Source organism: Bombina bombina, chromosome 2 (assembly GCF_027579735.1).
Source record: "Bombina bombina isolate aBomBom1 chromosome 2, aBomBom1.pri, whole genome shotgun sequence".
NCBI classification, from domain to species: Eukaryota; Metazoa; Chordata; class Amphibia; order Anura; family Bombinatoridae; genus Bombina; species Bombina bombina.
This window is the reverse complement of record NC_069500.1, coordinates 41,944,149-41,957,649: the sequence shown is the minus strand read 5'-3', so window position 1 is coordinate 41,957,649 and position 13,501 is coordinate 41,944,149. Positions and strand designations below refer to the sequence as shown.

Sequence of the window (13,501 nt, the reverse complement as noted above, 5' to 3'; positions counted from 1 at the left end):
ATTAAAAAAAAAAATGTATGTATTCCAAAATGCTTAAAAATAACACTCTAGTGGAAAAATAAAATGCTCTGTTTTATCACAGAATGTCATTTTTAATCATATTCCCTTATTTTAAAGGGACAGTCTAGGCCAAAATAAACTTTCATGATTCAGATAGAGCATGTAATTTTAAACAATTTTCCAATTTACTTTTATCACCAATTTTGATTTGTTCTCTTGGTATTCTTAGTTGAAAGCTTAACCTAGGAGGTTCATATGCTAATTTCTTAGACCTTGAAGCCCACCTCTTTCAGATTGCATTTTAACAGTTTTTCACCACTAGAGGGTGTTAGTTCACGTATTTCATATAGATAACACTGTGCTCGTGCACGTGAAGTAATCTGGGAGAAGGCACTGATTGGCTAGACTGCAAGTCTGTCAAAAGAACTGAAAAAAGGGGCAGTTTGCAGATGCTTAGATACAAGATAATCACAGAGGTTAAAAGTGTTGGTTGTGCAAAACTGGGAAATGGGTAATAAAGGGATGATCTATCTTTTAAAACAATAAAAATTCTGGTGTAGACTGTCCCTTTAATGTGCTTACCTCCTTCAAAGGGGTTAAAACCACAATTAACACTGCATTCCAACAACACCTGGTAGAGCTGAGGATACAAACTGTGATTGGAGAATATGTATGCATGTCAGAAAGACTTTTCAGCTGTATTCTCACCTGCAGCGCCACAGGAAAACAGCTACGCTTACCAATGCAGCTGTGGGGTCCGTGCAGTGCTGGCTGACTCATGCTTACTAACCTTTGTAGCAGAGTTCGGGGTCATAATATTTTTTTTTTTAAAAAGAAGACATGCTCTAATTGTTAGATAAACACTAAAGGAATAGCGTGATCCAGCAAAAAAAAATTGCCTGTGGCGATCTTCAGCGCTAACACGCTATCGGTGGAAGCAAAGAGCGAGTGGGTAGAGAAACACACCTGATCAGGCATGCTACTGCATCCCCGAATACAAGATCCCTGCACTCCGGATACAACAGATACAGAACAGCGTGAATAAAAAGTACAAAACTTTATTTAAAAAAAAGTTTAAAAACAGGATACCCGTTACCTTTGGTTTTATTTTGGTACCCACATGTTCCTGCCGTTAGGATGTTGCATTACGTACTAATTGCGCTGGGCTTTAGAGTCGTTAGGACGGCATGGAACGTCCTAACCCTATGGCTGTCCTGAAGCAATAGAAGCTTGGTAAATGTGATCACGGGCTGGAGGACTTTTTTTAAACTAAGTTTTGTACTTTTTATACACACGATTTTAATTATTAAGAGCATGTCATTTTAAGACCCTGCAGAGATAGTTACATTGCTAACTCATGCAATGGGCACTCCTTATTGGATCAGCAGTGGTTTCTGCTCAAGACCAGCAATATTCTGTAGGTTTCCAGCAGTACTTTTACTGTGTGTTTAACCCCTTTGCAGGGGTTAAACAGAAAATACTGCAGGGTTGATAGTTTTAAAATTACGAATTAGAGCATTAAAGAATTAGAGCATGTCATTTATTAACTATTATAGCCCTTTTAAAGGATACTAAACCTAATTTTTTTTCTTTTATGATTCGGATAGAGCAGCAATTTTAATCAACTTTCTAATTTACTCCTATTGTCAATTGTTCTTCTTTCTCTTGGTATCTTTATTTGAAAAAGCAGGAATGAAAGCTTAGGAGCCAGACCATTTTTGGTTCAGAACCCTGGATAATGCTTGCTTATTGGTAGCTACATTTAGTCATTTCTCCATGATGATTGACAAGCCTTGCCCTTGTGATATTGGTTGCATTTGAGCATGGGGCAAGGCTGCACAAGTAATTGCTTGAGCAATGTTAAATGGGGCAGCTACCATTAAGGGAGAACAAGTTCCCTAGGTAGGTTCCTCGGTCATCTGCTTTTTGTAAATAGGGCCTTTCATAAGGTTGAACTCATAGTGTAATAAATACATTTGTCTAAAATTAAAGAAACATCGCATTTTATTGTTATGCAATGTCCCTTTAAATATAAGTTAAAAAACAGCTTACTGGTACATACCTGGGACGTACACTACCTGCTGATCTTCATCAGAAGCTGCATACAAGGTTAAGAAAAAGTCTGCTTCTTTAAAGTAAATTTCAAGTAATCGTCTATATTAAGATTGTGTATTATTTATATATATATATATATATATATATATATATATATATATATATATATATATATATATATATATATATATACACACACACACACACAAAGGCATACACACACACACACACATATATATATATATATATATATATATATATATATATATATATATATATATATATATATATATACACACACACACAACTGACAGTGAGAAGAATAAAAGCATTAATAGTCTTACATTTATTTCTGCTTTGTGAATAATCACTACTTACAAGGGCTCAGTCACAGTTTTAAATATGGTTAGGATAAGCCAAATTTTAAGTATAATGAATGACATTTTTATATGTACAGAGAATATTTATTATTTAGATGCCAAGTACATCTAGCGGTGCCTGATGTCTGTCACTCACACCCAGTACAGCTAGCAGTGTCTGATGTCTGTAGCCGTCACTCACACCCAGTACAGCTAGCGGTGCCCGATGTCTGTAGCCGTCACTCACACCCAGTACAGCTAGCGGTGCCTAAGGTCTGTATCTGTCACTCACACCCAGTACAGCTAGCGGTGCCCGATATCTGTATCTGTCACTCACACCCAGTACAGCTAGCGGTGCCTAATGTCTGTGTCCATCACTCACACCCAGTACAGCTAGCAGTGCATGATGTCTGTATCTGTCACTCACACCCAGTACAGCTAGCAGTGCCTGATGTCTGTATCTGTCACTCACACCCAGTACAGCTAGCAGTGCCTAATGTCTGTGTCCATCACTCACACCCAGTACAGCTAGCGGTGCCTGATGTCTGTATCTGTCACTCACACCCAGTACAGCTAGCGGTGCCTGATGTCTGTATCTGTCACTCACACCCAGTACAACTAGCGGTGCCTAAGGACTGTATCTGTCCCTCACACCTAGCACAACTACAAGTGTCTGATGTGAGTGAGTGTCACTCAAACCCAGTGAGTGTGTGTCACTCAAACCCAGAACAGATACAAGTGTCTGATGTCAGTGAGTGTCACTCAAACCTAGCACAGCTACAAGTGTCTGATGTCAATGAGTGTCACTCAAACACAACACAACTACAAGAGTATGTCAGTCAATTTCTGCGTGTGTTTCACTCAAATTCAGCACAGCTACAAGTGTCTGATGTCAGTGAGTGTGTGTCACTCAATCCCGGCACAGCTACAAGTGTCTGATGTCAGTGAGTGTGTCACTCAAACCCGGCACAGCTACAAGTGTCTGATGTCAGTGAGTGTGTGTCACTCAATCACGACACAACTACAAGAGTCTGTCAGTCAATTTCTGCGTGTGTTTCACTCAAATTCAGCACAGCTACAAGTGCCTGATGTCAGTGAGTGTCACTCAAACCCAGCACAGCTACAAGTGTCTGGTGTCAGTAAATTTGTGTGTCACTCGAACCCGGCACAGCTAATAGTGTCTGATGTCAGTGAGTGTGTGTCACTCAATCCCGGCACAGCTACAAGTGTCTGATGTCAGTGAGTGTGTGTCACTCAAACCCAGCACAGCTACAAGTGTCTGATGTCAGTGAGTGTGTGTCACTCAAACCCAGCACAGCTACAAGTGTCTGTCGTCAGTGAGTGTGTCACTCAAACCAGCACAGCTACAAGTGTCTGATCTCTGTGTGTGTGTTTCACTCAAACCCAGCACAGCTACAAGTGTCTGATGCCAATGAGTGTGTCACTCAAAACCCAGCACAGTTACAAGTGTCTGATGTCAGTGAGTGTGTGTCACTCAAACCCAGCACAGCTACAAGTGTCTGATGTCAGTGAGTGTGTGTCACTCAAACCTAGCACAGCTACAAGTGTCTGTCGTCAGTGAGTGTGTCACTCAAACCAGCACAGCTACAAGTGTCTGATCTTTGTGTGTGTGTTTCACTCAAACCCAGCACAGCTACAAGTGTCTGATGCCAATGAGTGTGTCACTCAAAACCCAGCACAGTTACAAGTGTCTGATGTCAGTGAGTGTGTGTCACTCAAACCAGCACAGCTACTAGTGTCTGATCTCATTGTGTGTGTTTCACTCAAACACAGAACAACTACAAGAGTCTGTCAGTCAATGTGTGTGTGTTTCAATCAAATGCAGCACAGCTACAAGTGTCTGATGTCAGTGAGTGTGTCACTGAAACTCAGCACAGCTAAAAGTGTCTGATGTCATTGAGTGTGCCACTCAAACCCAGCACAGCTACAAGTGTCTGATGTCAGTGTGTGTGTTTCACTAAAATCCAGCACAGCTACAAGTGCCTGATCTCAGTGAGTGTCACTCAAACCCTGCACAGCAACAAGTGTCTGATGTGAGAGAGTGTTTCACTAAAACTCAGCACAGCTACAAGTGTCTGATGTCAGTGAGTGTGTCACTAAAATCCAGCACAGCTACAAGTGCCTGATCTCAGTGAGTGTCACTCAAACCCTGCACAGCAACAAGTGTCTGATGTGAGAGAGTGTTTCACTAAAACCCAGCACAGCTACAAGTGTCTGATGTCAGTGAGTGTGTCACTGAAACTCAGCACATCTACAAGTGTCTGATGTCAGTGTGTATGCCAGTAACACGTATTGGGACACATCAGTGTGTTATATCAGTTCCCCCCGTCACCTAGTGCCCACCGATCAGGATACCATCCAAACTCCAGTACCCAGCAACTCCTAGCTCAGCAACATCCGCCATCTTCAAACACCCGCCGCCCTAACAGTCAAGGGAACCTCTGCTTAGCCACGCCCCTTTACAGAAACTAACCCCTTCCATTGGCTGCAAGCGATATCTAACACATTTTCTATAGGGTTTATTTCACTGTCACTCATGATGTGGAAAGAAGAGACGTTAGTGACGTTTCTAATGGTTAGAAATGCTTTCTGGGAATTGTAGTATAAAATATAATATTATGAATACTGTAAACTATTTTGAACTACAAATCCCAGTATACATCAGACAGAAGAATGGACTTCCTGCAATTTAATTGGTTTGCGAAGATATTAGCTTTGCACTACATTTCCCTACTTGCAGTTCGAGCTGGTTGTATATCCTGGTTACGGAACTGCTGTCAGTTGCGGGTCAGGGTATAGGTCTGTATAATAACCACGGGGTTACTAAGGGACATGCTAGTAATGGTGCTGGGATGTAAATACAGGGTCCTATTGATGCTGGGGATTGTAATTTTCGATTAAGGTTAGGTTTTCGTATTTTGTGCCTAGAGGGCTAAAGAATGTGAGCACTGCGGCTGAAAACTGTAAGTGCTGGGTGTGTGGTACTTTAGGGCTGTGAGTGCTGGGTGTGTGGGTACTGTAGGGCTGTGAGTGCTGGGTGTGTGGTACTTTAGGGCTGTAAGTGCTGGGTGTGTGGTACTTTAAGGTTGTGAGTGCTGGGTGTGTGGTACTTTAGGGTTGTGAGTGCTGGGCGTGTGGGTACTTTAGGGCTGTGAGTGCTGGGTGTGTGGTACTTTAGCGCTGTGAGTGCTGGGTGTGTGGTACTTTAGCGCTGTGAGTGCTGGGTGTGTGGTACTTTAGGGCTGTGAGTGCTGGGTGTGTGGTACTTTAGCGCTGTGAGTGCTGGGTGTGTGGTACTTTAGGGCTGTGAGTGCTGGGTGTGTGGTACTTTAGGGCTGTGAGTGCTGGGTGTGTGGTACTTTAGGGCTGTGAGTGCTGGGTGTGTGGTACTTTAGGGTTGTGAGTGCTGGGTGTGTGGTACTTTAGGGCTGTGAGTGCTGGGTGTGTGGTACTTTAGGGCTGTGAGTGCTGGGTGTGTGGTACTTTAGGGCTGTGAGTGCTGGGTGTGTGGTACTTTAGGGCTGTGAGTGCTGGGTGTGTGGGTACTCTAGGGCTGCGACTGCTGGGTGTGTGGGTACTCTAGGGCTGTGAGTGTTGGGTGTGGGGTACTTTAGGGCTGTGAGTGCTGGGTGTGTGGTACTTTAGGGCTGCGAGTGCTGGGTGTGTGGTTACTGTAGGGCTGCGAGTGCTGGGTGTGTTTTTACTGTAGGTCTGTGAGTGCTGGGTGTGTGGGTACTGTAGGGCTGCGAGTGCTGGGTGTGTGGGTACTGTAGGGCTGCGAGTGCTGGGTGTGTGGGTACTGTAGGGCTGCGAGTGCTGGGTGTGTGGTTACTGTAGGGCTGCGAGTGCTGGGTGTGTGATTACTGTAGGGCTGCGAGTGCTGGGTGTGTGGTTACTGTAGGGCTGCGAGTGCTGGGTGTGTGGTTACTGTAGGGCTGCGAGTGCTGGGTGTGTGGTTACTGTAGGGCTGCGAGTGCTGGGTGTGTGGTTACTGTAGGGCTGCGAGTGCTGGGTGTGTGGGTACTGTAGGGCTGCGAGTGCTGGGTGTGTGGGTACTGTAGGGCTGCGAGTGCTGGGTGTGTGGTTACTGTAGGGCTGAGAGTGCTGGGTGTGTGGGTACTGTAGGGCTGCGAGTGCTGGGTGTGTGGGTACTGTAGAGCTGCGAGTGCTGGGTGTGTGGGTACTGTAGGGCTGCGAGTGCTGGGTGTGTGGGTACTGTAGGGCTGCGAGTGCTGGGTGTGTGGGTACTGTAGGGCTGCGAGTGCTGGGTGTGTGGGTACTGTAGGGCTGCGAGTGCTGGGTGTGTGGGTACTGTAGGGCTGCGAGTGCTGGGTGTGTGGTTACTGTAGGGCTGCGAGTGCTGGGTGTGTGGTTACTGTAGGGCTGCGAGTGCTGGGTGTGTGGTTACTGTAGGGCTGCGAGTGCTGGGTGTGTGGGTACTGTAGGGCTGCGAGTGCTGGGTGTGTGGGTACTGTAGGGCTGCGAGTGCTGGGTGTGTGGGTACTGTAGGGCTGCGAGTGCTGGGTGTGTGGTTACTGTAGGGCTGCGAGTGCTGGGTGTGTGGTTACTGTAGGGCTGCGAGTGCTGGGTGTGTGGTTACTGTAGGGCTGCGAGTGCTGGGTGTGTGGTTACTGTAGGGCTGCGAGTGCTGGGTGTGTGGTTACTGTAGGGCTGCGAGTGCTGGGTGTGTGGGTACTGTAGGGCTGCGAGTGCTGGGTGTGTGGGTACTGTAGGGCTGCGAGTGCTGGGTGTGTGGGTACTGTAGGGCTGCGAGTGCTGGGTGTGTGGTTACTGTAGGGCTGCGAGTGCTGGGTGTGTGGTTACTGTAGGGCTGCGAGTGCTGGGTGTGTGCTCATCTATTTTACACTAGGAGCTTTTCTATCAACCTTTTTAAAGCTTTATTTTATCCATCGTATTTTTATAACTTCTTCTTTTTGCTACTGAGTATTTGCTTCTTTTTTGTGTTATTTTTTTTGTTCTGTCTATTACCTATTATTGGACCCTTTATTCCTTATTGTGTTACTGCTGCATACTGAACACATTGTTTGTACCCTGTCTCTTCCTTTCTTATTGGGCCCCTCTCACTATATCTCTGAGGTCCACATTGTGCTTCTGTGTAAAACTGAGTCTCCCTGAGTCTTTTTTTCTTTGTCACCGCGATGGATGCAGATCATATGTTAATGAGCATCTATCTTTTTTTGACAGAGTCCGAATGCTTATGTTGTGCTTTGCTTGATCTGTGATTCCATAAGAATGGATGACAAGACTAATATAAGCACGCCATCTTATACAGAGAAAATGACTCTTGGCATCAGCAAAATTTTAGGTGAGATTTTGTGTTTTCTGGGACTTAAACCTGGCATGCTGGAATATAGTCATGTAAAGTGATATGGAGGCCATCCAGTTTTTTTGTCACGTTTATGAAAGCTCTGAAATCAGTCATGCTGAAAACCTGTTTTGCATTAAATATTTTAAGCACAATTTTTTAAAACTTTAGATATATGTTTTTAAACAAGTCATGTTAATGCAGGTTTGGCTGACTTGGACAGCTGTAAGGCTGATTTAAAGGGACGTATTACCTGTATGTTAATTCACTTGAGAGGGATGCAGAATATCTACAAAAAGCTGACAAGAAAATATCACATGACCGTCTAATAAAGAAAAATCTGTTATATCAAAAAAAAAAATTGTTTAGAAACATCCTTTTTTAGACACAACAAGGGAAAACCTTTTTACCAAGCTAATTATTTTCAAGTTACAAAGATTTTCACTCAGTTTAAACAGAAATAGAGCCTTTTTTATTTGCTTATGAAAACTATTTATATATATAAATTTATTTTTATTTTTTTACCCAAGGTATTGCGCTAGGCCTATTTTGGTATATTTGATGCCACTATTCGGCCAGAAAATATGATTATATTAAAAAAAAACAAAAAGGGTTACAACTTTTTCACAAACTTTGAGTTTCTCACTGAAATGATTTACATACCACTTGTGCAGCCTTAAGACAAATGGTTATAAAAGCTTCTCTAGGATTCCCTTTGCTTAGAAATGGCAGACATACATGGCTTTGCCATTGTTTTTTGATTATTAAAAGGTTGCTAATTGCAGTTGCGCACCACACCTCTGAAATTCCCGACTGTGAAGGGCTTAATCGGCGGTTATGGATAAATGTATTGTAGTGCAGTGATTACCCTCCCACCTTCCTGATCCCTCCCAAAGAGCTCTCTTCTCTCCACTCTACCACTGGTCACCGTCATCTTCCACCATCTTAGGCACTGGCAGTCAGTCTGCCAGTATGCAGTTATGTTTTTTAAATGTATTTATTTTCCATAGTGTAGGGATCCCCCCTCACTCTCCCACTCCCCTCACCCTACAAAGTAGTTTTCTTCTCTCTTCCCACCACTGCACCTCCATATTTATTACTTGCAATATACCAGTATGCATTATAACTGTAGGGCCCCTCTGCCCCTTTGATATCCCCTTTTTGGTAGTGTAGGCTCCCATCCCTCCCTCTCCCTTTCAAAAATATTTCTGTAGCATTGGAGAAACCCTCCCTCTGCAGCGATTTTGACTTTCCACCTTCCTTCCCTCCCTTGGCACCACCGTACCCGATACAGACAGTGTCACTGTCTGTATTGGCGATCTGGCTTCATATAGTAAGTAAGTGTGTGTGTGTGTATGTATATGTGTGTGTGTGTGTATGTGTATATATATATATATATATATATATATATATATATATATATATATATATATATATATATATATATATATATATATATATATATATATATATATATATATATATATATAGAATAAATATATATCACAGTTTAGATTTAAAGAAGTATAGTAGTGCACTAGGTAGAAGTATGTCAAACTCCTCACTAAAAAAACAATCCTTCTATGATGTAAATACTAGAATAAAAGTGAGAGCACTACAATAGCTTAAGATATAAATAATAGATTTATTAAAACAAGTCACTTTAAAAATCTGAAGGGAGACGTCCCTATTTTACAATAATAATTATTATTATTATTATTATTATTATTATACTTTATTTATGAAGCCCCAACATATTCCGCTTCACTGTCCATGGATACAATTCATTTAAATAAAACAATACAAGACTTGTAAGATACAGGACACAATTTACAAACACATACAGGAGGGATTGAGGACCCTATTCCCGTGGGAACTTACAATCTAGAAGGGTAGGAGGTTGAGAAGCAATAACTTTTATTTTGAGCAAAATAACCTATATTAGGCTGTAAAAAATATAGAAAGCAGCGTGTTTCAAATCTGCAACAAAAGTAACAACAGTCCCAATTAATATTGGTGTTTAAATATCAAGCTTTTATGAAGCGTACCATGTGGGCTCTGCGACCTATATTACAGTGCTAGTGTCCAAACTTCCATCCACTATTGATATAGTGAGGAGGGTATGTTATCCGTATAATCGTAATCGATGAATTACCTTAGATAAGCGCAGCAGTCCTCTTGCTGTTTGGGAGTTTTACTCCTACTGCGGTCTTACCCCACATGACCGATGGCATCTGACGTCACGGGGAAGCACCGCTCCTGGGTAATCGCAGCTGTCACTTGCACTGTAATATAAGGTGGTACGCTTTAAAGAAGCTTGATATTTAAACACCAATATTGGTTGGGACTGTTGTTACTTTTGTTGCAGATTTGAAACACGCTGCTTGCTATATTTTTTACAGCCTAATATAGGTTCTTTTACTCTAAAAATCTGAAGGGGGACGACCCAATTTTACATTAACTTTTATTTGAAGTGAATTGTTTTTTAATAAATCTATTTATATCTTAAGCTATTGTAGTGCTCTCACGTATTCCCTGTTTATTCTAATATATAGCTGTTATCTGCTTTAAAAAAATGGATGATCCTGAACGGAAAAATATATATTTTCATTCTTACTATTATGGGACAGGCTGCTATTCATCCTTAGACCCTGTATGTAGCCTTCTGCATGCAAACAAACATAAATAAACAAATAAAATGAGGAACCCTAGATATCATGCGTACATACATCTCTTTTATACGCATTATAGATGGATGTTGAATTTAACTAGACATAAAAGGGCAAATAGGAACTGCTTTAATGATTTAAACTATTTTAGTAGTGCATTTTTGATTGCATATAAATGTGTTTAACCCTTGCAAATGGGTTAACATCAGCCCCAGAGCAGCAATGCACTACTGGGAGCTAGTTGTACACATTTAGTGAGCTAATGACAAGAGGCATATACAGTATGTGCAGCAAGCAATCGACAGAAAGCTTCTAGTAGTGCGTTGCTGCTCCTGAGCCTATTACGGTATGCTAATCAACAAAGGATACCAAGAGAAATTTGATCATGGAAGTAATTAAACTCTTCAATGATCTATGTGAGGCATCACATTTTGACTTTCATGTCCTTTTTATAATACTTAACAAGAGTAGTGACTGTTCTGTTAAAACAAAATATGCAGTTCCACTAGCACAACGCATGGCCTTTGCCGCTAAATAATTCATGCGCAAGCTCATCCATAACAAATACAGGTGAATTCTATATACATGGTCTAAACTCAGTCAAACCTCACAGATGAAATAAAGACTGCACCTGATATATGATAGCAAACTTCTGACATCTGTTAGACACCTTACTTATCCCAGTGCAGATGGCGTGTTGTAGGATCACATTGTAAGATCATGCATAAATAAAGAGTTATTATTAATAAAACATTGTTTAGCTTTAGTTCCAGTCACATTACTGCATTAGCGCATTTTATTTGTGTATTAGGGTGTCAGGGGAGTTGTTTTACCCCAAATGACCTCAGTGCTCAGTGTTTCCACTGCAGAAATGGATTATGGGTAAGATCATGCAAACGAAATTCTGAATGTCACACAAAACTCAAATACAGTTAATTTGTGGGTATGAACATTTGCTGTAAAAAAACATTAATGTGTAGAAATTGTAAATTTGTTTGCAGAAATGGTGTTAACTTTTAGAAGTGGCCAAACTGTTTGTATGAAGTTTCGGTCACTATTGGTGGAATTGTCTGTAGCCCACATTACATTATACATTCCACATTAGATCCATAACCCTGAAGCCTCTGTCAGACATATGACCACATAAAACCTCAGATTAGACCCATAACCCTGAAGCCTCTGTCAGACATATGGTCACATAAAACCTCAAGTTAGACCCATCACCCTAAAGCCTCTGTCAGACATATGGTCACATAAAACATCAGATTAGACCCATGACTCTGAAGCCTCTGTCAGACATATGACCACATAAAACCTCACATTAGAACCATCACCCTAAAGCCTCTGTCAGACATATGGTCACATAAAACCTCAGATTAGACCCATAACCCTGAAGCCTCTGTCAGACATATGGCCACATAAAACATCAGATTAGTCCCATAACCCTGAAGCCTCTGTCAGACATATGGCCACATAAAACATCAGATTAGTCCCATAACCCTAAAGCCTCTGTCGGACATATGACCACATAAAACCTCAGATTAGACCCATAACCCTGAAGCCTCTGTCAGACATATGGTCACATAAAACCTCAACTTAGACCCATCACCCTAAAGCCTCTGTCAGACATATGGTCACATAAAACATCAGATTAGACCCATGACTCTGAAGCCTCTGTCAGACATATGACCACATAAAACCTCAAATTAGAACCATCACCCTAAAGCCTCTGTCAGACAAATGGTCTCATAAAACCTCAGATTAGACATATGACCCTGAAGCCTCTGTAAGATATATGGCCACATTAGACCTCAAGTTAGATCCATTACCCTGAAGCGTCTGTCAGACATATGGCCACATTAGACCTCAAATTGGATCCATGAGCCTGAAGCCACTGTCAGACATATGACCAGATAAGAACTCAAATTAGATCCATTACCCTGAAACCTCTGTCAGACATATGGCCACATTAGACCTCAAATTAGATCCATGACCCTGAAGCCACTGTCAGACATATGACCAGATAAGACCTCAAATTAGATCCATTACCCTGAAACCTCTGTCAGACATATGGCCACATTCGACCTGAAATTAGAACCATGACCCTGAAGCTGCTGTCAGACATATGACCACATAAGACCTCAAATTAGATCCATGACCCTGAGAAGCCTCTGTAACACATAAGACCTCAGATTAGACCCATGATTCTGAATCCTCTGTCAGACACATGATTAAATAAGACCTCAGATTAGATCCATGACCCTGAAGCCTCTGTCAAACATAAAACCTCAAATTAGACCCAAGATCCTAAATCCTTTCTCAGACATAAAACCTCAAATTAAATCCATGACCCTGAAGCCTCTGTCAATCATAAAACCTCAAATTAAATCCATGACCCTAAATTCTCTGTCAGACATAAAACCTTAAATTAAATCCATTACCCTGAAGCCTCTGTCAGACATAATGCCACATAAGACCACAGATTAGATCCATGACCCTGAAGCCTCTGTCAGACATAAGACCTCAAATTAGACCCATGACCATGAAGCCATTTGTAGGTCCCTAATTGGCCACAGCAAAGGAAATAATATCAGTGATTAGATTTTTCAAGCCTGCAAAATGTTACATATACTGTGTGTGTATGTGTATGTGTGTGTGTGTATATATATATATATATATATATATATATATATATATATATATATATATATATATATATATATATATATATATAATGTTTAGAATGCTTAACATATTTATTGTGTTTGCATTGAATTGTATCTATTGCTGTGTAGTTAAGAATTCTTCATGCTTATATAAGAATGATATATATATATATATATATATATGTGTCAAGTACGTATGCAGCTTGCTAACTACATTATGTCTTTTTTAGAATCTTCTCCTGGAGTCACTGAAGTTAAATTTGAGGAAAAACCACCAGCCGAGCGCCACATGATCGTTTCGTGGGAGCAGGTTTGTATATCGCAGGGGTTAAACTCTGTTATATTACATCAGAGCATTTTCTTTTTGCTTTTTTTTTTTTCTTTGTCCACTTAAGTGGTTTCAGA

At 41.3% G+C, this 13,501-nt stretch overlaps 2 protein-coding genes across 3 annotated transcripts in view; one reads left to right on the top strand and one right to left on the bottom strand.

Annotated features, from left to right (window-relative positions):
• The window catches only part of KIAA1328 (KIAA1328 ortholog), a 791,949-nt gene extending 787,101 nt beyond the window's left edge, over window positions 1-4,848 (bottom strand). Inside the window, exons 1-2 of the mRNA XM_053701048.1 lie at window positions 4,791-4,848; window positions 2,063-2,098 (exon numbers count right to left, since the gene is read on the bottom strand). Of these exons, the coding sequence (XP_053557023.1) occupies window positions 2,063-2,098; window positions 4,791-4,839 (85 nt within the window). The 5' untranslated portion in view covers window positions 4,840-4,848. The remainder of the gene's footprint in view (window positions 1-2,062; window positions 2,099-4,790) is intronic.
• Window positions 1-13,501, top strand: part of TPGS2 (tubulin polyglutamylase complex subunit 2) — a 167,224-nt gene that overhangs the window by 51,377 nt on the left and 102,346 nt on the right. The window contains exons 1-3 of one of the 2 annotated variants that reach the window (XM_053701049.1): window positions 5,175-5,234; window positions 7,641-7,761; window positions 13,327-13,406. In XM_053701049.1, coding sequence (XP_053557024.1) covers window positions 7,689-7,761; window positions 13,327-13,406 — 153 coding nt within the window. In that variant the 5' untranslated portion in view covers window positions 5,175-5,234; window positions 7,641-7,688. Of the gene's footprint in view, window positions 1-5,174; window positions 5,235-7,640; window positions 7,762-13,326; window positions 13,407-13,501 lie in introns of those variants that run through there. The other variant, XM_053701050.1, reaches the window with a different exon arrangement.